Source organism: Neopsephotus bourkii, unplaced genomic scaffold (assembly GCF_033783945.1).
Source record: "Neopsephotus bourkii isolate Nb327-2 ecotype Australia unplaced genomic scaffold, CSIRO-AGI_Nbou_v1 NB_1037, whole genome shotgun sequence".
NCBI lineage: Eukaryota > Metazoa > Chordata > Aves > Psittaciformes > Psittacidae > Neopsephotus > Neopsephotus bourkii.
Window position 1 is genome coordinate 326976 of NW_026901526.1, and position 24046 is coordinate 351021.

Below are 24046 nucleotides of genomic sequence, written 5' to 3' on the forward strand. Positions count from 1 at the left end.
AGATTTCTTGCAGGGCCCCTTTAGGCACTGGAAGCTGCTCTAAGGTCTCCCCTGAGCCTTTTCTTCTTGCTTAACAAGCCCAGCTCTCTCAGCCTATCTTCACAGCAGAGGTGCTCCAGCCTTCTGATCATCTTTGTGGCCCTCCTCTGAACTCAATCCAACAGGTCCACATCTTTATGTTGAGGGACCAAGAGGTGGAGACAGTACTCCAGATGGGGTCTTACCAGAGCAAAGGGGCAAAATTATCTCTCTTGACCTTCTGGTCACAGTTCTTTTCCATCTTCTCTATCACAAAAGGTTACTATGCTGGTTTGCAGATTTATGCTACCAGCACACCAACACAGTAAGCTCTAGAAGGTGCTGTATTCTTTTCCTAAGAGGTTTAGCATTCACAAAAACTAATGGCAGTAGCACTGGAGACTGCAGTTCCCAGCTGCAGAAATAAATAAGTGATTATTGCGCTGCTCTAGATGCCTTAATCCTGACCTTATGCTTGTTAACACACGATAGAGGAAAAAGCTTCACTCGGTGTTCAGTAATTTTGTACATAACATTGTCGAATATTTTAGGGCACCATTAATGGAATTTAAAGTAGCAACATTTTTATGTGCTACAACTCAAATAACTGGAGTGCAACGAGTGATCCATTTTACATGGATCTTGAGGTACCCAGGAGAGAACTGTTCCTCTCCACACACTGCTGCATTTCCCAGGCTGGCATTAGCACACAGCTGAGCCCTCCTGTCTGTCCTTTTCTTGGTTTTAATCACAATGGAGAAAGGAAACAGAAAAGCATAAAGTAACTCTGACTACAAATCTTTCCCACAAGAATGTAACTTACTTTTTTCTTTCTTCAAGCTGATCTCTTAATGCTGTGATACCATTAAGGAGATAAATCCTATGTGGGAAAAGAGATGTTAGATCGGTCAAGATGAAGTCACAGCAATTCTCTACTAGTCCTACTGAAAAGCATCAAGGCAGTGAAAGAGCTAAATTAAATTCTGTACCAGGCTTCCTAGCATCGCAGTACATTCTGTTGCTGCCACTGGGCACTCGAGTGGCCTTTTGCTGAAACACTACGACAAAATTAACAAGATTAGGAAACTGGTGAAAAATGCAGTAAAAACCATCAGACATTCTGAGTGAAGGAAGGAGGCTCATGAAAGCAGGCTGAAACAAATTTTGTGTTCTAGCTGAGGAGTACTTCTTAACCCACTTATCAGGCTAATGTTAATTACTTGAAAAACTGTTCTGTTGCACAGAATGGCAGGATTACTGATAGTACAGATAGTATAACAAGAAGCTTTGAAGAAAATAGAATAGGCTTATCACATTAACATACTACTTGTTTAGCAAACCCAGCTAGATCTCGGAGTTTTTCACATGGAACAAACACCAACTGTAGCTTGTTCCTTATTTCATGAGGAAAGCTAAGGCAGGTAAATACAATAGTACTATAAGAATAATGACTCTGCTTAAGAAAGAGTATATTTTTGTCTACTTTATTCAGGCACTGGCAACAGTAAAGCATGATCACTTATTCCATCAGCGTAGTTCACCACCCACCCCAGAGTCCTGGCTTCTTGCTCCTGCTGCCTGGGCAAACCCAGTGGACGCTGGTTTGCTTCTTGTCTGCCTGCTCCAGCTGCCTTGTACAACACATCTGCTTCTCTCAGGGAAACTTGTAAAAGGGATCATCAAGACCTCTGTGACATCTAAACTCAGTGCATTCTAAAGGCAGAGGTGAGGAAGGAGCAATTCCTAAGGGTGTACTTCCTACACTGCAGAGTATTTACGCTAACTCCTGAGGAGGCTTGTATGGAAGGTGATGATGAATGAAAACAGCTGGGACTTGGTGTTCTTAAAATGTTCTCAGGCTAAATGGTGAGTAAAAGAACTACACAAGCAGCGCAATCTGCTGATGTTACGCCATTATCTTCAGCCTAACACTGGTAGATTTCAACTTTTGTTAACCCTCCTCTCTGTAATTCTGAAAGAATCCTGCTATGTTGCAGTGTTTTATTCTATACTTGAAATAGCATCTTTTTTCTGAAGAAGAAATTCAAGTAACCAGAACACAGAGGTAATGTAGGCAGCCTGAATTTTACTGCGTAAGAAGGGATATTCTCAACAATGTCCCTGCGATTGAAAAGCACTTTAATTGATAGGCTTTGAAATTTCTGCTGAGTTTTGCAGCGCTGGAGTAATCAGAAATGGAATTACTCTCCCAGTTCAAAGTAAAATTGTTAAAACCACTTTACACGCCACATCTTGCTGAAATGATTTTAGCTGGCAGCAAGTATTCAGTGTAGGTGAGATCAGTGAAAACAAATTCCTGGTTTTGGAATGCCTGGAAAGACATCTGCAGATAGCACTGCACAACTGCTGCAGGTTTAGGGAAGACTCCAGCTATTTATGCTTTCATTCCCACTTTCTGATTACTTACGAGCTGCTTGAATACAGTAGTCGAATGAAAGAAACAGGTAATCTTGCACACGGATATATTCCATTATTTCTTAGGAAGATAAAGTGAATGTTCCTTCAGCAAAGAGATATTAATATAGCAATTTTTTCAAGTGTTAGAATGCCAGAGTCCTTCAGCTGACAAGAGATATGTTTTTATATTTTCAGAGACTCTTTGCCATAGACAATCTGATTAAATAGTTGCAGTACTTCTATTCTGCTTTTTTACTTAACGTACACCCTTCAGTAATATCTGCATGATGAGAAAGAGTCCTTCTGGATTTTTAATCTCATTGTGATTGGCCAAAGTACCCATGGATGCCTGTAATTCAAAATCTAGAAATAAATGTCCCGACCTGATAATATGCAGTACAATTTTTGTCTATGATGTATCTCCTCACTCAGTTTCCCAGAATTAAAAGAAGCTGAGAGAACTACTAAGTAATTCCACTTTATTCCCTTTTGTTTCTTCAGTTGCTACAGGACACAGAAGAAGATCTTTTCATTCCCTACATACATTTTTATTTCTCAGGTAGTAAGATTGCACTTTAGGAATAAAATGTAACCTCAATATTTCTCTAGGAAAGCAAACTCAAAGAGTAAGAACTACTGCAGTATTTTCTAGTAGGACATGAAAACAGAAAACAACATTTAAAATGCATGACAAAATACAATTTTTGTGGCAAATATGCAAAACTGGGGAAATCTCTAACATCAGGCTTGGAAAGTGAGTAGGATTCAAGGAACTCTGAATTGCTTTCTTTATCTCAATCAGATTCGCTACAGATGTTGTTTGAGGATGTCTATACATGCAGGTAAATAATGATAGGAGCCTAAAAATGTGGTTAGTATTTTCATGGTTATTTCTACAAATAGAAGGGCTAGAAACATCTGAAAGCCTCTTGTGTATAATTCTGTACCAAGAAAAGCATTCTACAGTCACACACTGCAAGAAAATGATGAGTATAAAGGGTCTAGAAAGAAAGACATTTTTTACAACAGCTGGAGGTTGACAAAAAGAACGGGAATTTGATTTTTCAAATGAATTGAGGTTCTAACACAAAGCCTTAATGGTAAGGAACCATAGGTGCACTATGATATTTCAAAAATTTCTTAGTGATAGGCCAGTAAGAAGTGATATAATTAGAAACAGAGGCAATAAAAACACTCGAAGAGTTACATTATGGGAGAGGACACCTCATATTAGGAGGCAATGATCAACCACGATATGGTTTCTAATTTACTTTACCCATCTAAACTATGAGGGATGTTGCCTAATTTGCTGCATTAGCAACATTACCACTAAAAATCAAACCATAGTTTGCCACTATACACTAGTGATTCAAATAAAGACAGATTGATTGACCTACCCTCTGGAAGACATGTGAGTTGATTGTACCTAATACTTCCCTACTTACTCAACACTTTCAGCAGAACAAACACAAATGAAAAAAGGCCCAAACACCCCAAATCAATAAATATCACTAATTTGAACTCCATTTGCTTAGGGAAATTCACTATGTATTTATTCATTAGCTTCATTGAGCAGATATTCCAAACAAAATTATCTATCACCATGACTGTTTTATTTAGGAAACATTCAAAATTAAAATCCAGGGGAACAAAGTCTTTATAGAAACACAAAGCTAAGTGATAATGCAAATTAATTAATACACTGGGGCTGCACTTATTAACACATCTCAACTCAGTTGCAAATTGCAGTGAGTTTGCAAGCTTCCTCCTTCTTCTTAGCAGGTTTCTGCTTCATTCATTTTAGAATTGTCACACAATTAACTCCTGATTAATGGAAGAATGGAGGAGGAGGGGGGAACTGCTGGTTGGGATATGTTGCAGGGAGAGACTCCTATCTTTGCCTGCTCCATTTTTTCCTCATTATTTAAACATTTTTAACATTTCAACTGTGTGTGCACAGTACCTAGGCAAATAAAACTTGTAAGTTCTTTTTCTGGCACGGATTAGACTGTAAATTAGATGTAGCACAGTAAGGGATGACAAATACACAGAGAATACTAAGGAAGGAATATAGTAGAATGATGCTTATTATTCAAGAGATGAGAACTCTGCAGATGCTTGTTCACATCCTTTTAGAACTCATTTTCTTTTTGTCCGTTTTGTTTGCTAACACACTGAGCATCACTCAGCATGAGGACTAGACAGAGGTCATCACTGCAATGCTAATCAGTAAGTTTTGTGAGAGATGATTAAGGACAACTCCTAAAATCTATACAAAGTATTTCACAATCTTAAGATTCAAGCCCCAGAAGCTGTCCTGCCATGACAGCAGAGGTGTGTGATTGCACTTACACTGTCACAAGGCAAGAGGAAAAAGAATGTCCAGCTTCAACTGTATTGGTGTGAGAAAACCAGTGACCATGTATAAACTGGTACAGAAGCATTCACTTGTTCTAAACATGCTGCCTGACACTCAAGACATTTATGAGAACACACAACAGGATTTTCATCAGAATGAAGACCAGGTGTTGTCAAAAGTGAACTTGCAGAAACACCAAACTGTGATGTTGCTCTGTTATTTGCAGTGGCTCAATGCATGCTGCCTGAGTTTTCCCACCAGCACCATCCTGTCCACCCATCACAATTTATAAAGGCTGTTGTCAGCCTCTACCTTCCACAGCAACATAATTAGTTGAGATTGAAAAACCCCATTTTCTCAGACCAAAAGTAAGGCTTAAAAAAAGAATCACAGTGTAATGACAACGTGAAAACATTAACCCCAAAATAAATGAGCAATTCTTTTCCCAATTTGCACTGTGACTCTGAGTCTGTCAAATGAGAGCTCAAATCTGTTAGAATCCCAGTTGCAGAGGGACCATAAGAGATAACTCCACTTCACTGAGGGAAGATAATGAAATACCAGACCCCCTTCTGAGAAAAGGGGCAAATGAATAAGAAGAATAGGTGCTGGTGTAAGGCACAGAAGGAAGTGTCGAAGTAGTTGCTGTACCATACACAATGAAAAGAACTCTCCCACTGTGGCTCTTGGCAGAGAGTTAAGGTAGGGGATCATGGAAGTTGGAAGGACTCAAGTGATATTACACAAGAATATTTGCTCCAGAGTGTAAAAACTGAATACTTGTGTAGTCCTATTTTTCTTCAGTAAAGGAAAAAAAGGGGTAGACTATGTCTGGTTTTACCAGAAATATGCTATTTAGAACAGCCTTTCAACAAGGCAGCAACTATAAATATTTTCTCTCCATGCACCTTATTCAGTACATGTTTCAATCCACCGAAGTTAAGATAGCAAAAAATACGCTTGAATGAACATAGCAGATGAAGCCAGTACATCACTTCACAGACAGGTCTGTAAAAACAGTCTAAGTGCTCTGAGACAGCTGAACAGTGGTGCCTAGTATTTTATTCATGGAAAAGAGCCCTTAAGTTCGGGATATGTAATGAAACCCATCTGCAGTGCAGTACTTTATACTCACTGTAGGAAAGGACTAAAACATCCCTCTGTGGAACATAAATGTTTTGCAGTCTGCATGGGATCTGAGGCTTCACTTTGGAACCCCTGCTTTAGAGCATTTAAACAATCTACACATTATGAATTACTAACTCAGGATGCAGTAACTGTAATTCCCAGTAATGAACCCATAACTTTCCAAGACACCAACAGTTTTGGTCTGGATGTTTTTTCCTTTCATTTGGGTTTACATTGTCTATTCTGTACATGAGATATTCTGCCTCCATAAAAATATCCACTGGCTGCTATTTTTCCTGCATAACCTGTGATTTTGATGAGCAATGAGAATGCTATTCTCTTCTGGGGTAGCAACTGGGAAATGTATTTTTCCCCTTCTAACTTTCAACCCTGGTGTGAAGTCCCACAGGCAGCTATCTTTAACTAGTAAAATGTTTCCAGTGCACAGAGGGGAAATACATTCCTTCATGCAAAGGAACAAAGGCTGTAGGCATATAAAGTTTTATTTATGTTGCTGTAGGACAGGTGTCCTTGCTGCAGAGAGGTGGTCCCCTGTAAGAGGTAAATGACTGAACTAGGACAGTAATCTTCAAGCCCTCAGGCGGTCCTGGTAGGTCAGATTTCAAGAGTGGAAGGGAGGCATGACAGAAACTCATGCACCTGCCCTAATAATACACAGAGGACTTTGTTTTCCAGCTCAATCAAATCTGGTATCAATAGGGAACATTAAAATCACACTGTAAACTGAAAACACAACACCTTCATACATTTATTTAACAGTTGTTTTGGCAGCAAGCTACCGAAGAAACCCACTAAAATAACCTACAAAGGAATACTAAGCACTTGAGGAATGGAAAGGGAGCACACTAAGGGTGCACACCATCTGGACAACAGAGCTATCTGGCACCAATTTGTGGCTGCATCAGTTGATGAGGCTTTCACACTGAAGGCAGAATTGTTGCAGTGGTCTAAATTAAAGAACAAATGTACTCCGTTTGTTAAAGATGCAGTACGCTTAGCAGTGTTCAGTACAGTAGTTAGCTCATTCATAAAAATTTGAAAATAGAATAAATGAAACTGAGTAAAAGCGAACTGAACACTTATGTTTTCAATCTTTCAACTCACTCATGTTTTCCCAGAGTTTGCCAGCAAATTCAGCTCAGATGCTCAAACTGCAGTAGTTTAGTTACAACACCTTGCATCACTGAGAGCTTGCTGCCTAGGTTTGGAAGTGTTGATCTTGCTCTGAGACTCTAAAAATGGACTTGTCATGTTTTATCTCTTTTCTCTAGAGCAAGAGTACCAATAACCTGTCCTTCAAAGCACCAAGGGGTAATCTACAGGGAGCAGGCTTTCTGCCTACTGTAACCTTGAGCTTGTATTTGAAGGCTACTTATCACAGAGGGCCATTTGCTCACTTTGTTGCTATTTTCACGGAAACACCACCACTTTTGCTTGAAGGGGAAGCTACTCTTTTGTAGCTTCATTGACTTCAATGTATGGTGAAAACCCTCATGAGGATTCAGCCACCTGATTTGTTCTGACGAATTCAGAGTATAACTTAAAAAGGAGACATCAGCATGCAATCCAAGAGGCAAAAGGCATTGCATAGCTTACGCATATGGTTTGCCAATAAACAAGCCCAAAATTTTTTATCACCTCTGTGGGTACAGAAGGCGTAAAAAGAAATCCTCCTCTTGCACCTCTGCATGCACTGTCACAACAGGCCCTGCAGTCCTTTCCTTCCCAGAGTACAGAGGGATCCATCCAGCTGCGGGTGACTGTGACTTAATGCGGCCCTTTGATGCGTATCCGCTTTGTTCTCTAATCCCATTTCCCCCATAGAACTTGTGTCTTACTGATCACCAGAAGGGAATGGCTCTGAAGATAACCAGAACTGTGCAGTGAAGACAATGTGTTTCTTACGGAAGTATTATTCAGTATGTTTTAGAAGTTAAAAGTTATTTAGTCAATGGAGAGAGAACACAGTGGAGGGAAGGATGCCTTGGTTAAGCATCTAAAAGCTGCTCTGTGGAACAGGACTCCTGTCTCCAACCAAGCCCCAGTGTAACCCCAGATAAGTCATTTCAGCCAACAATCAGGCTTTTGAATCCCTGACATTAAGATTGCTGGCTAGTCACACTAATAATTTAATATGAACTTCTGAACGCTCATAGTGGCTACTGCAATCACTGGGATCTCTGCTTTGAATATTATATAAGGCTGTTAATCTCAAAAATGGCATCTCAGTTATTTCATATCGGGCATCCAAAAACTCAGTGGATCCAGAACAAATCAAAGGGTTTATTGCAGGAAGGTCTGAAGGAACACAGTGTTTCAGGAAGGCACGAACTATATTTTAAACAAAAATGGGAATGAAAAGCACTCACTGAAAAGTTCTGCATCTTATGCTCACTCACTTTAACAGCTAGATGAAACAAAATAGCTGAGATATATAGCAGTACACGGCTGTATATTTATGGACTGTATTGAATGTTTGCAGCAGGGAGAAAGAAATAAGCAGCAAAATTACCTCAATTCTAACTTCTCAATTATTTCAACTGGCAACATTTGCAACGGTCTTTATAACATAATATATGAAAACAAACCCTGAAACTATAAATTTATTTGAGGGATGAAAAATGTATATATGCCCTAGTTGGGGTAATTTTATTTTACACTGATTAGACTAAATCATAAAGCGATGGCTACAAAGTTATGGAAATTTTAATGATGGACTGCAATGAAATTTTCTGTTTTTTTTTTTTTTTTTTTTTTTACAGCCAAACCAATCAATTTTTTATGATTATAAGCAGTTTTCATATAATAAACTGGTAACTGGGATATTGCTGGACTGGATAAAGAATTTTTTAACCAGTGTGGAGAAGGACAAAACCTGCCAAACCAAGTTGCAAGAAAAATCAGCTGAAGATGTATCACTTCTGTCCTAAATTTCACTATCTCAGGAATCCCTGAACAAAACAGGAGAATGAGAAACTCCAGACTTGGATCTAGCAGGATGGTCAGCAATACAGAAGCCCAAGTGGTCAGCTGAAGATTCCTTGAAGCACTGTCACCTATGCTTGCTGTATCAGTAAATAAACTTGAGGCAGAGGCTGATTCCACAGAACAACAGGAAACTAATTTGTCTATTTTTTCTACCACTACCTACTTATAAAAACAAAGCTAAAAACTGTGGAGGGGTGTGTGCTTGTGCGTATATATATATATATATATATATGCTTGTGCGTATATATATATATATGGTATAAAAGAACCACAGACCCATCAAAGCAGTTCCTCAGTCTCTTCCTTAGTGAATAGTTAGACAAAGTGAAAAACTATAGTGCGATAAAAGACAGTAAAAATAATCTCCCAAATAAAGCATCTTCATAGTAACGGTTTGCACGTCACTAGCCTGTCTACGATGATGGAGGATGAAGATTTGAAACACAGCACTAGTAATCTCAGTAAAAGCAGCCATTTCAGGACTTCTGCAGGTGTAACAGGCCCCCTACACATTCGTGCTTGAATGATCCTTTAACTACTGTAATGATTCATCCTTGTACCTCCCAAACGTGCTGAAGAAAGAGCAACTAAATGATAAATGTGTTAGCCCACACATTCTGGCCCTCACCTGGAGTTACATAGCCTGGAGGAGGAGAGCTAGCTAAGAAAAATAAAATAAATCACTGACTGAAATAGGCATGAGAAAGGAGGTGATCTAGGTAGCATTAATCCTGTTTTAGTGCAGAACACTCACTGGATGGAGTAGGCAATCTACTGGTAACCTTTCTCAGCCTGGTTTTCTACCATTTATGCATAGCCAGCTTTTTGTAGAGGGAGCTAGTAATACAGGCAGTATGTCCTGTGGGGCTCAGATCTATCTCTGCAGCAGGTTCACAGAAATCCCTTTTGTTATTTTGAAACTTGGCCTCAGTCTGAATTGAAGTGCAGGATACCCAAGATCTCTTCCAGCTTTAAATTTCCCTGTATAAGCTCCAAAAGGTCCCCTTGCATTATATAGGGAGCATTCTCCTCTCTGACTGGTGAATATACTGGACAAGGGGCAGGGCCTGGCGGCCTGTTCACGATAAAAGACTTGAGTTCCTTCCTTTCCCCCCCACTGTCTCTCTCGCACATATCTTCTTTGTAGCATGCTGTTATAAGTTCACCACCATGTTGTCTTTCGCTTCCATCCTCCACAGAATTCCTCTCTGGAAAAGCGAGGACTTGTGTTCCATCTATACAGTACAGAAAGGAGATCAGGACTTAACTTACAACTTTAGAATTTCCTAAAGTCACTTGAGACTTAATTTCACCTCTAAAGTGCTCTGATTTTCAGAGGCTTCTGATCATCTAAGTCAGTAGAAAGGATGTCCCAGAGGAATAATTCCAACCTCAGAGCATCCTCATGATTTCACAGCAGATTATCAAAACCAGATGCTTAGCTAATAGCCCTAAATAAATGGGCTTATTTGAAAGAAATATTGAGTGCCCCAGGTGCTCCCACCAGAGTCACACAAATATGTGCTTTAATGGTGAAGCCAAGTAAATGGTACCTGTGGCCCTCGGCATTCTGGAGTCAGGATATTTGTTAACTGCTGCAACAACGACTTCAGAATTGAAAGTTATTCTAGAAAATGCTGGGGTTTGTCTTTCCTACATCTTAAGTGTCCCACATGGTTTAGAGGGTTTTACTAAGATGGAGTGTAAGACAAGGTGAAATAAAGTTTAAAGAGCCCCGTACAGGGTAGATGAAATTTATGACCTCTTATAATCTATGCTAAGACTACCCCCCCGCCAGTAACTCCTCTGGCTCTCTGTACTTCCTACATTTCATGTATTTCATAGTATAACTGCTCAGTACTTGCATTCCTTTTACATTTTACCACATTAAAAGGAATCAAGTTTCCCAATACTTGAGTTTGTTTTGATTTGTCTTTAAAACCCCCAAAACTGTGAAGAGTTAGAAACTATAACTGCGGCTGGTGTTCCCATAGATGTTTCTAACTTTCTTGTCCTGATTACCCATCTCTCCTGCAAAAACAGGAGCCTGGAATTCTTGCACTGAGTCAGTTTTCCTCATGTTGTAATTTAGTGCCTGTGCATGTGTATCTGCTAAACTAGGCCATGGTCACTACTAGGGTTTTCAATCCTTTGGCTGCTATTAAAAGAATTGCCTTGTCTGTTTATGAATCATAGAATCCCATAGAGAGTCCCTTCCATAGGCTGGAAGGGACCTCAGAGATCATCTGATTCAACCTTTCTTAATAAAGCATGACCTTGACTAGATGTCCCAGTATCCTGTCCTCCCCAATCTTACAAGTGCTCAATGGTGGGGAGTCCACCACTTAATTCCCTGGGGAGGTTATTATGGGCTCAGGGGAACCAAACAGTCTTTGTAAGTGGGATATATTTATAAATGGGATGTGTTATTAATACATACACTCCACATGCATTCTGGCTAAGTCATAAAAACGTTTTAAAGCAGCAAATGGGATTAATACGCCTGCCATATTTAATATTAAAAACATTCTGTTTCCATGTCACTGGAAATTCTGTTCCTTTCTCTGCAGGATCCTCTTTCTTTTAACTCCCACATGGGGCACTGTCGTGCCTCTGCCAAAACACAGGATTCAGGAAGATGCTACTTGCCTTTAGGTATTCCACGGCAACACGGAAAGCAAGTGGCTGATAAAACTAGGTAGAAATGACACATTAGAGCTCACCCTTGAAAGCAAGCCTCATGCTTATTTAAAGGAACTCTGATATCCCCCCCACCTCGCTCGCCAATGATGAAACCAAGGCTAATGCTTCAGAAAGCTTCACAGCATGTTTTAAACAGACTATTAACACAGGAGTGTTTTTAGACAAACTCTGCCTTACCAGCACAGCACTCAGCATAGGACACTATGTAGCCAAGAAGCTTTCGAAGCTGGTACTCAGATACAGATAGACAGCATTTGGCAGGGGGTCACATTACTACTTGATGGTAGAGCTATGAGACCTATTCCAAGACAGGCATTTATTTCAAACTACCAAATCCTATATGCCAAACCTGAACCCTTATTTATGCACACATATAGCTGAAGTTGAGTATTTCATGGGAAGCAAAACACATCTTTAACATTAATTTTATTCTTTCTTTTAGAATCCACCTATGACTTCCAGCTTTTTCTTTCACAGAGAAAACAGGACAAAACCCTACCTATAACAGGCTGTAAGGCTAGAAAGCTATTTCTATCTACTTATGTGAACTTGGATGACTTCAGTGTGCTTGGTGATGGTAATTTAAGACTCTCTTAGGTTGTGCCACATTTAAAAACAGAGTTAACAGTAATAAGCAGTGGAGAAACTGAGAAGCAATTTGTGTGTGCACTTACCGGTAGTATCCAGGACAAATAAGAAGGGTTTATTTTACCCTATGTGACTATTTAAGACTGGTATTTAAGCTTCAATTCGTTTGCATACTTATTTTCCCAATGAGTAAAAAATGATAACCATCCCCTCTGAAAGAGAGGCAAAGAGTATTTTGGGCTTCTCATCAGCTGAATCAAAATACAACACAATTTCAGGTTTTTACCCTGGGGCAGAAAAATGAAAAGAAAAAAGGGGGAAAAAAACAAAGCAAAGCATTTCATTACAGGTTACAATTTCTCTCTCTTTTCAATCTGCAACACAATATGGCTTTTTATTTATAACCACAACATTGGCTAAAATGTAATAATATACTGTTACTTCTCTATGCACAGTCATTTTCTTTTAATTCTACCTGTGAAATTCCAAGCTGTATTAAATCAAGGTGGCATTTAATATCTTAAAATGGTAAATATTTAACTTGACAAAATACAACCTCAATAGTTCATTTCAGGCCTCTTTTGTAAATCTAGTGCATCATGTATGATATAGCAGCTCTCTGAGATGGGCAGAGTGAGGAAAACCTAAAACCTGAACCCAGCAGCCCATACCCCAGTATCCACTGACATGCCTGGTCATGAATATCTTGGTGCAGGAAAGCTCATACGCACTTGCTTGCTTTGCAGAACTAAGCCTATACTGCCTAGCCACTGCTATTAGAAGTAACCATACACAACCTCTACAGCAGCACCTAGTCTGCATTTACACATGTTTATGCCTGGGGTTATTTTCCTCCCAAGGTCATACCTTGTGATAAATCATCCTGTCTTAGGATGCCAGGCAGGTTTTGAGGGGGAGGAGGAGGCGGCCTCTTACAAAAAAAGCAGTCTCTTCTGTTCTCTTCGAGATCATCAGGTATGCTGGCATACAAATTGTCAGGATGGTTGTGAAAGCTGTATGAATCTTCTTCTTGACCTTCATGTTCTGTCTCTCTGCTGTCTTCTACAACATCTTTCTTTTCCTCACCCACCTCAGCTTCTTGTTGGCATCTTGAACCAATTCCATATTGATCTCCTTGGTTCTGCTTAGCTTTTAATTCTAAAGAATGCATATTTCATTTAAAATTTGCCATCGGGAAACATTTCCTGTTTTTAGGATTCCACAGAAGCAACACAATTGCTAATAAAACTTTTATGAAATGATACAGTAGGAAACCTGTCAAATACATAGTGTCAGTGAACAGCTTTTTAAATATTTACCAAATCAGCAGTGGAAGTTTTTATTGTATCTTGCTATTCTGATACACACCATCTTCATGCATGTAGTGTTAAACTTCTCTAGAGCTGCTGTCAGTCTGAAATCACGCACAATTAACTTGCTTCCATAATATACTTGACTTTCAACGCAGCACAGTGCCACACTTAGTAAAACAAACCTGTAGCTCACACAGCTGTGTAACTTGTTTTTATACAAGTGCTTATTTAAATCTCTCTACAATTAAATAAATATTGCCCTGGGAGACATGGCTGTACTCCTGTGTAAATGGAGCTCTTGTGTCTTTAGTGGCCCATGGACCACAGAATAAGAACCTAGCGTATGGATGGGAAAAGTAACATGAACAAAAGCACCCAGATTTGGAGGGTCAACCTCAGTAACATAAACGGTAAAGTCTGCCACCAAACTTACAGTAAATGCAGAGCAAGTAATACCAACCCTTGATGCAGGTTTCCACTCTTATTTATCTTTTGGTGATGCCTTTCCTTCACCACTGATTCAAATGGGAGGTTAGGGTATTTAGCTGGCTAACACAGTCAGCTGTTAGAATCTGTGGTGTTCTTCCCTGTGCTCACCCTGAGGTGTTCCCATAGAAAGTGTGACAGAGACAGTGAAAACGTATCAGGGCTAAAGCAACAAGTTGAAACTTAGCAAATAACAAATATCTTTTTTATATAGAACGTGAGACATTGTTAACAAGCAGATAAGATAGAAACAGGATAAAGTTTATCTTTATAATCCATGATATTGTAAAACTTACACAAAATACATGGCATAAGTAAATGCAAAAATGCAACTTCATTTGCAATCTTCAAGGGGAATTCATATGACCACACAGATTGTTAATAAGCTTGTAATCAATTCATGCTTAGATATATGATCATCACACTGCAAAATGTGCCTCCACACAGGTGCTGGCTGCACCTGTGGGCAGTGCCTCCCCTCTCTGAGAACTCGGAGAATTCAGCTCTTTTCTACACGCAGAGATGACAGATTTCCAGAATAAACGGGGAGGGGTGGTGGCTGCACTGAGGTCTGACTGAGCAATGACTTCGTTACCATGACCGAATCCCTCACCTGCCTTCCCCCTTCTCCTAGGACATCTGCACTCCCTGGGAGCTGCAGTAACATGTGGAAATGGAAAGTAATGTGCCCCCTCTGTTTGTCCATAATCCCACTCATTTCATACAGTGCATGTTTTGCTACGGATAAAGCAGTCTAACAACACAACTTACTCATAGCTGGTTGAGTTTCTGAGCCTAGCATAACCACGTAAGTGTCATCATCTTCTGCTTCCACCTTGCAATTGGTGAAATTATCTGCTGTATTAATCTAGAAAGAAAAACAAAGGAGAACGTTTGTTTTGATATCATCTCCTATCTTCACACCCTGCAGGCCTCACTGCAGACAGTTCCTGTACCCTTGTGGTTGGTACCAAAAGCTGCATGCGCACTGAAAAACCAGAAAAGGGACTGCAAAACATGTTAATGGTTCTACCTCAGTGCCCCAAAGAGGCAAAGCATTGGGTTTTGCTCCTCTAGAAAGGTTTTAGATTCACACAGGGCTATTTTAAATCAGCCTGATGAGGGTCAGAACACTTGGTTCTCTACAATGTTACCAAGTTATTTCTTCAAGCAGAAGAGAAACAAATTTCTGCTCACCCCTAGCTACTAAAACCAAACTTGAAACATACAAAGGTACAGACAGCTCTGCCATCTTGAAATACACTTCACACAACTGCTGATACTCAGAAAGAACTCAGCAGGCACTTCAATCCCATGTAAGGGTAATATTAAACACTCCCGCACAGGCACAATGGAGCCCTCAATAATTGTTCAGGAATTTTGAATCACAAAATGTCAGGTCTGGGAGTTTGCATACACCAGCCCCAAAGCAGGCAGGGAAACACCATGTATCATCCAGTCTGCAAGTAATTACAAGCAGATTAGTGGACAGTGAAGTCAAGAGGAAGAACTGAGACCCTTCTGCATGCACAGAAATTGACTCCTATGAGCTCATGCCATACTTGACATTTGTTCCTAGTATCCTGCTGCCTCCTGGCACACAGCACCACTGTCTGAGGGACAGAGTTCACATTGTGTGAAAGGGGAAAACATCTGGAGAAATGGTGGAGTTTTCTGGGGAACCAAGAATGCCTACTTCCCTGCTGCTCCTGTACACAGCCACCTCACGAATACTAGTCTTCAAGGCAGCACAGCCATCAGACATCCTCCTGACCCACTTTGCTTAGCTGCTTTAAGAAGATGCCTGGATTTCTACATATCTATACCTGCCTCCAACAATGAAGTACTGATTTCTGTCTTCTATGCCCATATAACATGCACATCAGAGACTCGTGTTTTGCTTGTACTTCCTCATCATTTATCTGGTTCCTCTGTACCTCACAGACATAGGATCCCTTTTAACAGCCTTAAAGTTAGAGCTTTTCAGAATATTTATTTTCAAAAGATTTAGGCCTGCATGTGCTAAATGTAACTGCACAGTTGGGGGAAAAAGGGTTTCATGAAAAGTTACGTATTTCTCCTCAGAAGATGTGTGCAGAAGAAATCAAGCAAGCAGAGCTCTAGGTGCATTAAAGCTGTCCCCCTATTACAGTGGAGTACCACACCAGAGAAATTCTGTCAAGGTGCTCACTTTTATCTTTGCGAACACAAAGTATGCATGGATAGACAGTTGGTAGAATGAGGTCAAAAGGGTAAGTGGAGGAAACAACTGGCACTTTCTGATTTTCTTCATTGGCAAAGATATTTCTCAACTGAAGGAAATCTGGTGACTCACAGAAAAACAACAGAATAGATATGATTAATATGCACCTTCAAAACTTCAGTGTTTCAGAAGATTGAAGATCAGCCTGCCTTGTTAGCTTATAAGTAGCTCCACAGCTAATGCTGAATCTCCTAAGATTTCCTAGAATTCAGGATGCAGTTCAGAAGTTTAGCCACTGACTACACTTCCTAAACATCTCATGGGCATTGGAGACACAGACAAGCTGAATAGATGGAAATAGTCTTTAACTAAATACGCTCAGACTAGAAAATAAGTTTCTGTATAATGCACAGATTATTGATAAAAGCCTCCTCTGACGCTGGGAATGGTGATACCATGCAGCTGAAAATGGTGCAGTGGCTCCAAAGGCAGTGGAGAGTGTCCTTATTTGAGAATGCAAAGCAATGTAGCTGAATCAGAATAATGCTGTTACTGAGATAGCAAAACTTGCCATGATGCCCTGAACTAATGTCCATTACTTTTAGGTTTAGAGTGTCTGGGCTGGGTCACATAATTTTAATGCAGTAGCATAGCTAACATGATGTTTCTGCAGCAGAATTTAGGATGTAGTGTACAATATACATGCAGACCTGAACTTTAAAGTCTTTTGAGTCTGTCTGGCTGAATATGGTTCTTTGATGTACTCAGAGATTTCTTACAGATGTCAAGCCAGTTTCCAAAGGAAGAATTAACTTTATTAGAAACCACTCTAACATAAAATGTTATAAAAAAGCTGCTATTGTCAGCACAGAACTGCTCACAACAGACTACGGAAAAGGGCGCTGAAGTTTTGAAACTCTAGTTTGTGAGTTAGCAATAAAATTTCCTTGCCTCAAAATGCGACAGGAATGTTGGAATGAATTGAAAGTCCTCTGAAAGTCTGACAATGTTTCAAGTCCCAAGATTAAATGCCACCTCTCAACATCAAAAGGTAGATACTTAATTTTCTGTCAGAAATTTTAACTGTCTTTCAAAAAGGCCAAGTTTTTGAATAGCTTCAAAGCTGTCCCTCTTATGCAAAGTCTGAACCAGTTTACCTCAGTTATTTACTCAGGAATGTCATTAGCAAAATTATTATAAACATCCTGTTAGCATATTTTGCAATGCCCTTCTGAAAAGCCATCCTTCTTAAGGCATGTTTTATAAAGATTTCCTCCTTCTCATACAAAGGATTTTCTTACCCATCAGAAACATTTCTCTCCAGTGAATCCTTTACCAAGAGGGAACCCTCCCCCATGGTAAGGGCCCATACCATTGAAATGTGGTGCTTTGTACCTTCTTGTACAGCAAGGAGTGAAATGTGAAAGAATTCAGAGGAATCTAACCCAACAGTGATATTGTATCCAGTTACAGCAAAAGTGAGGAGCAGCTGGACATCAGCACTTCATTAAAAATTGTAACTCACAGGTAAGTATATCAATTGCAGCTCACATAAGTCTTTATATATGAAATATAAATGGATATACATATACATCCATACCTTATGTTCCCAGAAACAAAGTAACACAGAAGTCCTTATGGGAGATTCCTCAACAGCTTTCAAACTGGGACAATGCTTAGGGCAATAATTCACTAATTCATGCTATTCTTATGTGATTGATTCCACTGTTTTCCAATTGTCTCCATATTAGTTGTCATTTTCTTCCAGAAAACCGGCCCCTAATAAGCTGAAATTCAATTGTGTATATATATGTATATCTCTCTATCTTTTTTACACTGAATAATTACCTCCCTTGTGACTCTAAATTCAGACTCACATCTCCATTTCATCTTATTGTGCTGGTATTTCTTAAAATAAATAAATAAACAAATAAATAAACAAATGTATGTAACAGAGACTTTCGTGTCTGTGTTGCAATTTAGGAATTCATTCTTTCTCCTACCTCCTCAGTTTTTCTGGATTGCTGCAACAGAAAAACTGCTGGAGAAAATAAATCCTTACCATTGCTTGTAAAATTTTCACTGATCCTTTTGACAAGACATTCTCTTTAGTTAGGACTGAGCTAAAAAAAAAAAAGAATTTTTATTCCTATGGAAGTTAGTCCCTGATGTGATATAGGGTAGTTTACAGAAGTACACTGGAATATTTATGTTATTATATGGACTAACAAGGAGTCACTTGTTTTGGCTTAAATATCAAGCAGTAAAATGTTGATATTGATTTGACAGTTCTGCATCTCTGTCTTGACAAACTTGCCATCCCTTCTGTGGATTATCCTCTAGTTTCTTGCAGACTTTGCCTTCACAAGTCACAGCTCTGTGCTGTCCAGTGTTCAGCGCCATTGTACTGGTAACTCTCATGCTGTCTTGGCAACCTCCTTAAATCTGAACAAGGCACATTACTGCAGAGCCACTTACAATGCTAAATGACATGCATATATAATATTCTGTGGAGCTCTTCAGTGAATCTTAAATACTGGAACTTAACTATTTTCTTCCCTACATGTGAGTCAGACTCTGCCAGGTGTACCACGGTATACTTTGCAGCATTCTCCCTAGATACCTTCCGCTACAGGATGAAATGATGTTTTTGCATCCTGTGTATAAGATGCCTGAAGAACATCACGTGTTCCTTCCTTGAGACAAGATTTTCTTTCCCCAAAGTCAGTGCATTACTGACTGAGCTAGCTGATTCCCTTCTTTTTGGTAGAAATTATTTTTCTTGTAGCCAGTATACCAAGCAGGATAGCACAAACAAGGCAGCCCCCTGCATCCCACACCTAAATTTTAACTCTAATCTTAATTCTGATTCAATTTTCACACATCAGTCAGTTCACCTGCCTACCAGTTTTCTTCATTAAGCCTTTTTCTGGGAGAAGCAAGACTTTGAACACCAGATTAAACTAAAGGTGCTACCTTTAATTTGTTTAGGACAAAGACTATTTTCTGAACTCCGGGGCTTTTCCAGCTGCTTGTTGGAAACCATTCAAGCTTGCTATCAGACATCTCAAAAGATTATCCCATCACACTAAGGCCCATTCTTTCAGAGCTGAGATGGATTTGGTTGCTTTATTTGTTTATAACATGTCACTAAAACATTTCTTCTTATTGCACTCCCAACATTCAAGTCTGCAGCTCTGCCAAGAGAAGCTTTGCTCATTCATCTGTCTCCCACTACTCTATGGCTCATGATTTCTGATCAGAAGACAGCTGAACCAGAAGATGGAAGCCTGTCCTACAGACACAGCTTTAGGAATCTCTTTCTGACTATTAAGCAACAAGATAATCCTTGGACTCTGAGAAACAAGTTGCCAAATGCTAGTTAAAGCTATCACAGTCTATATGGGCTTGCTAGAAAGGCTGCGAGGACATGTAAAGCCCAGATGCAAGTACAGTAGTGCTTTTAAAATTATCTGATACCAACTACGCAGGTACATGGATGCCTCTGTCTTTGGGGTTAGAGCATCCTAAAGAAACAATCACTATTTTCTCTAAATAAAATTATAAAAGAAAACCAAGTGGTTGTGTACACATTTGCACTTATACTTTCAGTGTCTTTTCTTCCTTTTTTCTCTTCAGTGCAGACCTCAATACTGCATACAGTCCTTTCTTAAAAGTAAAATCAACAGTATAAAGACTCTTCCAGATAATTTACAAAGAAAACTACAAGCCTGATTTACCTAAGTGACAAAATTCATCAGTAATTTAATGACCTTTTCAATATGATTTCCTTACCTAAATGAAACCTTACTGATCTCGTAAACTGCACAACTGAAAATCAGGATCACCTCTGACAGCAAAACCCAAACAACTCGGTCTTCCCCACAAAATCTACTTTCATGTATGCTGTAAAGAGGAAGAAACAGGTTAAATATAATTCAAAATACTGCCACGCTTCACAGTCAACATCCTGTGGTGGCTTTTCTGCTCTCAGCAGCAGAAAAATATTTTCTCAAATAATTCCATCAGTTCATGTTTCATTGCTGAATCATCTTTCGGGTTTGAGCCTCACGTGCTCATTTGGAAACTCATCACTCTTCCTTACCTAGCATTAAAGCATCAAAGCATCAAAGCATCAACATAATATATTTCATACCCCTATACTGCTTCCAAGTGCATTCTATACAGCCAACTTCATCTGTATTTTAACGTTGGCTGGTTTTGGACGGGTGACACCTCCACATTTCATTTAGAATGGACTTAAATTCTGCAAAAGACTCTTAAGTCCTACCACAATAAAGATTTTAAGGCTAACTTCATGGAGTACTTCAGAATAGTTTCTAATGGCTAAGCATAACCACCTTGGTGATAATGAAGACAACCTTGCCTCCCAGTAAGAACCGGGAGTGTAGAAAGCCTTTCCCAAAATAAAGGGGTTGTCCTTCTGGCCTCCATGTAAGAGCTAGCATACTCTAGGCCATCTGCTCTCAGAAGACAGTAACAACAGTAAACCACTACTTTCCTCTGTTATTGGGTATCAAGTGGCACACTTAGCAGGTTGTTAATTTCCATGGGAGGTGACCTGTGCTGGCAAAACCAAAAGCTCTGTCCTCCAGCCCAAACAGGGTACTGGGTGCCTCCCAGGTGAAGGAGCCCTGTCCTTACTCTGACAACTTTATTAACCAGAGGGCTTCAGTGCATTTCTGGCTGACATGCAAACCTCACCAGGCAGGGATTACAGAGGTGGGAAACTTGCATCTCACAGCCATAGCTATAGCGTCCTCTCACAGGGAGTGAACTTAAGAACAGAGGAAAACAGGATGGAAATAGGGTAAGTAATTTCAGAACATCAAGACAGAAGAAACTGTTTTCCTTAGCTGGATTGTTTCCTCCGTTTCCCTGTCACAGGCATACCAAACTTGCTTCTAAAGCATCTGATCTTGCTTTTAGAGAAACTGGAGTGAAACAGTATTTGGGCTTCTCTTCCAGCCTCAGGTGATTTGCTCATAGCGCTCCTCATACCTACCAGCACTACTGGCTTAGACCCTATTTTCAGTAACTGAAGGAGAAGGGACCTCATATATACTGCCGTTTGGCATCCATCTTAGCAGTTACTGCTCCTTTTGTCTTGCCCTTGCTATAGTCTAGCCTCTACTGCATCCTTTGTCACTGGGCCTGCCAGAGCTTTCCAGAATACAAAGGTGAGAACTCGATCTACTCTAGGAAATATTTTCCATTTGCACTTTCCATACATCATTAAATGCAAGCAGACAATCTGGCAAACTCATTTAGTTCCACCGGCATCCCTAAGCTATCACCTTGTGAGAAGCCATTCTAGTTATAAAAATTTTTTTAACTCTCAAGTCTGCATTAATGTTACTAATATTCACATATTCTACAATGTAAAATATTCATCAAAGTATTGGAAGTGTTTAAGTATTTATTACTCATTTTTCCCAGGGCCCTCGTATGAGCACCTGGAGAAATGACAGAAGCCAGCTTCATAAATTTGATTGCATGCATAAGGACAGATCCAACATTGCTGTTCATTAGCTTTATTAATGTTAAGCACTTTTACTACCCTATTACCTGTCTTGATATCCAATGCTTGAAAAAAAAAAAAAAAGCCAACAAAAACACCCAATCAAAAAAACCCAGTGAAACATTCAATACACTCTTATAATCAAGGATTACAGCAGGTGGGAACAAAGGGGGTGGAGGAAGCTTTGCTGCACATATTCTAGCATGAAATGCTGAAACAGAGAGCAGTTTTAAAGCTGTGTGGGCTGAGTAGCCTAGAGGCTGGATCCAGCCCTTGAAATACTTGAACTTGGCCTCCTGAGCCAAGCAAGACTGATCTTAGAGAAAGCCAAAGAACAGGATATATTATCCTGCCAGGCAAAACTGCTGCTTTCTGCTTGCTCCCCAACTGTCAGAGCAAGCTATGTGATGTACAATGCACTCTGCCTTCTCAAAGAACATGGCTGAGCCATTCCCATCGAACTCCATGCTGCTACACAAGGTGGGCCCTCAGCTTTCTTTTTCTCTGCTTCACGATGGACGGAGAGAGCTCACGTGCCACAGTGCCCCAGCTCTACACATCTTTGACTTATGCACATCTCAGGATGTGCCCAGGAGCTGCATGTGCAGCATTGCTGAACCAAAAAAGATCAGCACATTCAATGCCCAGAAATGAGCCAGAGGGCCCTTCTCCTATTTTTTTTTTTCCAAGAAAAGTATAAAGGCATAAAAGTTCATGGGATTTTTCTCACTGATGCTGTTCAGTGCTATGTTTTCCATGATTTCCTTTCATTTTTCCATGCCTTATTGAGGCCTTGAGATATTGATACAAGATGACCGCACCCACAGTGCCATCAACATCCCTTAGCTAGCTGTGGAAGAAGTACAGATTTCTCTTTAGGGGTCACAGGTGTGTATAATTGTTTTCTTTATCAGCATGAATTTTGTCTTAACCACTTAGTTTCTGCTTTGTTCGTATTAGTTCAAATCAAGAGCATTTCATGATCTAATGGATGAGCATACTCATGTTTTGATTAAACTAATCCTAACAAATTAGAACAAAACAGGCACATACTAAATTAGGTAGAAAACCAAGCAGGCACACAGAATGACAGCAAAAATAATATTGTGACATCCACAATAATTTGTAAAATTCCTTCTGCATATAGTTTGCCAGAAGTCCCAACAGCTACCATATTTTCTGTGATACTAAAAGATAACGAAGTGTTAGAATTCTCACGTCAGTGTGCTGAAAGTATATAAATGCACATAACTACTAAAGATAGAGGATTACATAGAATAAAAGAAATGAGACATGAAACACTCCACTGCCAGAATCTAATGATTTTGGGATCAGTCGGGAGTAAACATATGATTGAAACAAATGATTTGCAGTATATTAAGAACTAAACAAATTAAAATGTCAATAAGTACCCAACTTTGGACTCAGATATTTTGATAAGAGCAAAAAGAATTGCTTAATTTGAAATAATCTATTGTAATTTGAAGTAATTTCCTTCTGGGCTCTCTTACTAAACCATTTCATTTGCATATCTGCCTTTAACTTTGTTACAAGAAGATTTACTTCACTGTGCATCAGCCAGCTTTCATTCCTGAACTGATCTCTATTTGCATCATTATTCCATGTAACTTCACACTTACTTTGTATGCCTGTCTATCAAATCATAGTAAATTTTCTGCAACTTTTTTTAAACTCCTACTTTTAACTGAATTTCGGGAAAAAACCCCCCACTCCCTGCCTTTGTACAAATTCACCCACACTAAGAAACAAACAATAAACAAAATACAAACTAAGTAAAACCTTGGTGTCTTGATAACTGTATTTCTCTTTGTGTTTTATATGTCCATTTATTATTACACAGCCTTCACAGATTTGAAAGAAAAACATTACTGCAGGAGAAAGAAAAAGGGGCTTGTAACTGCAGAACTTAATTTACTGGTATAAACAAAAATGTTTGTTTTTTAAATCAAATCACTGCAGTCTTCATCTGAAGAACTTGTGTTCACTTTCTCTCTTCAAAGTATTTGTGCTTGTCTCTAATTTAAGTACTGAGTATCAAGGAGTTTATTTCTTTCTGAGCATTCAAAAATAAAATTCCTCCTCAGACTCATTTTAGCTCACTTCTCCTTTAATGACAATTCTTGTTACTTCACTTTTCACACACCCACACGACTTTTTGAAAGACTCAAATCTTGTAGAGTACTGTTTCTGCTGAACAAAATATCCACTGCTGTTTGACAGGCTGTGTAATCACTGCAACTCCACAAAAGCACTCCCAT

The 24046-nt window shown here is 39.4% G+C and overlaps 1 protein-coding gene across 1 annotated transcript in view; it reads right to left on the reverse strand.

The window, feature by feature from the left end:
* BANK1 (B cell scaffold protein with ankyrin repeats 1) overlaps nucleotides 1–24046 on the reverse strand; it is a 139960-nt gene that overhangs the window by 4740 nt on the left and 111174 nt on the right. The window contains 4 exon segments of the mRNA XM_061360909.1: nucleotides 1005–1078; nucleotides 9939–10140; nucleotides 13091–13381; nucleotides 14794–14890. Of these exon segments, the coding sequence (XP_061216893.1) occupies nucleotides 1005–1078; nucleotides 9939–10140; nucleotides 13091–13381; nucleotides 14794–14890 (664 nt within the window).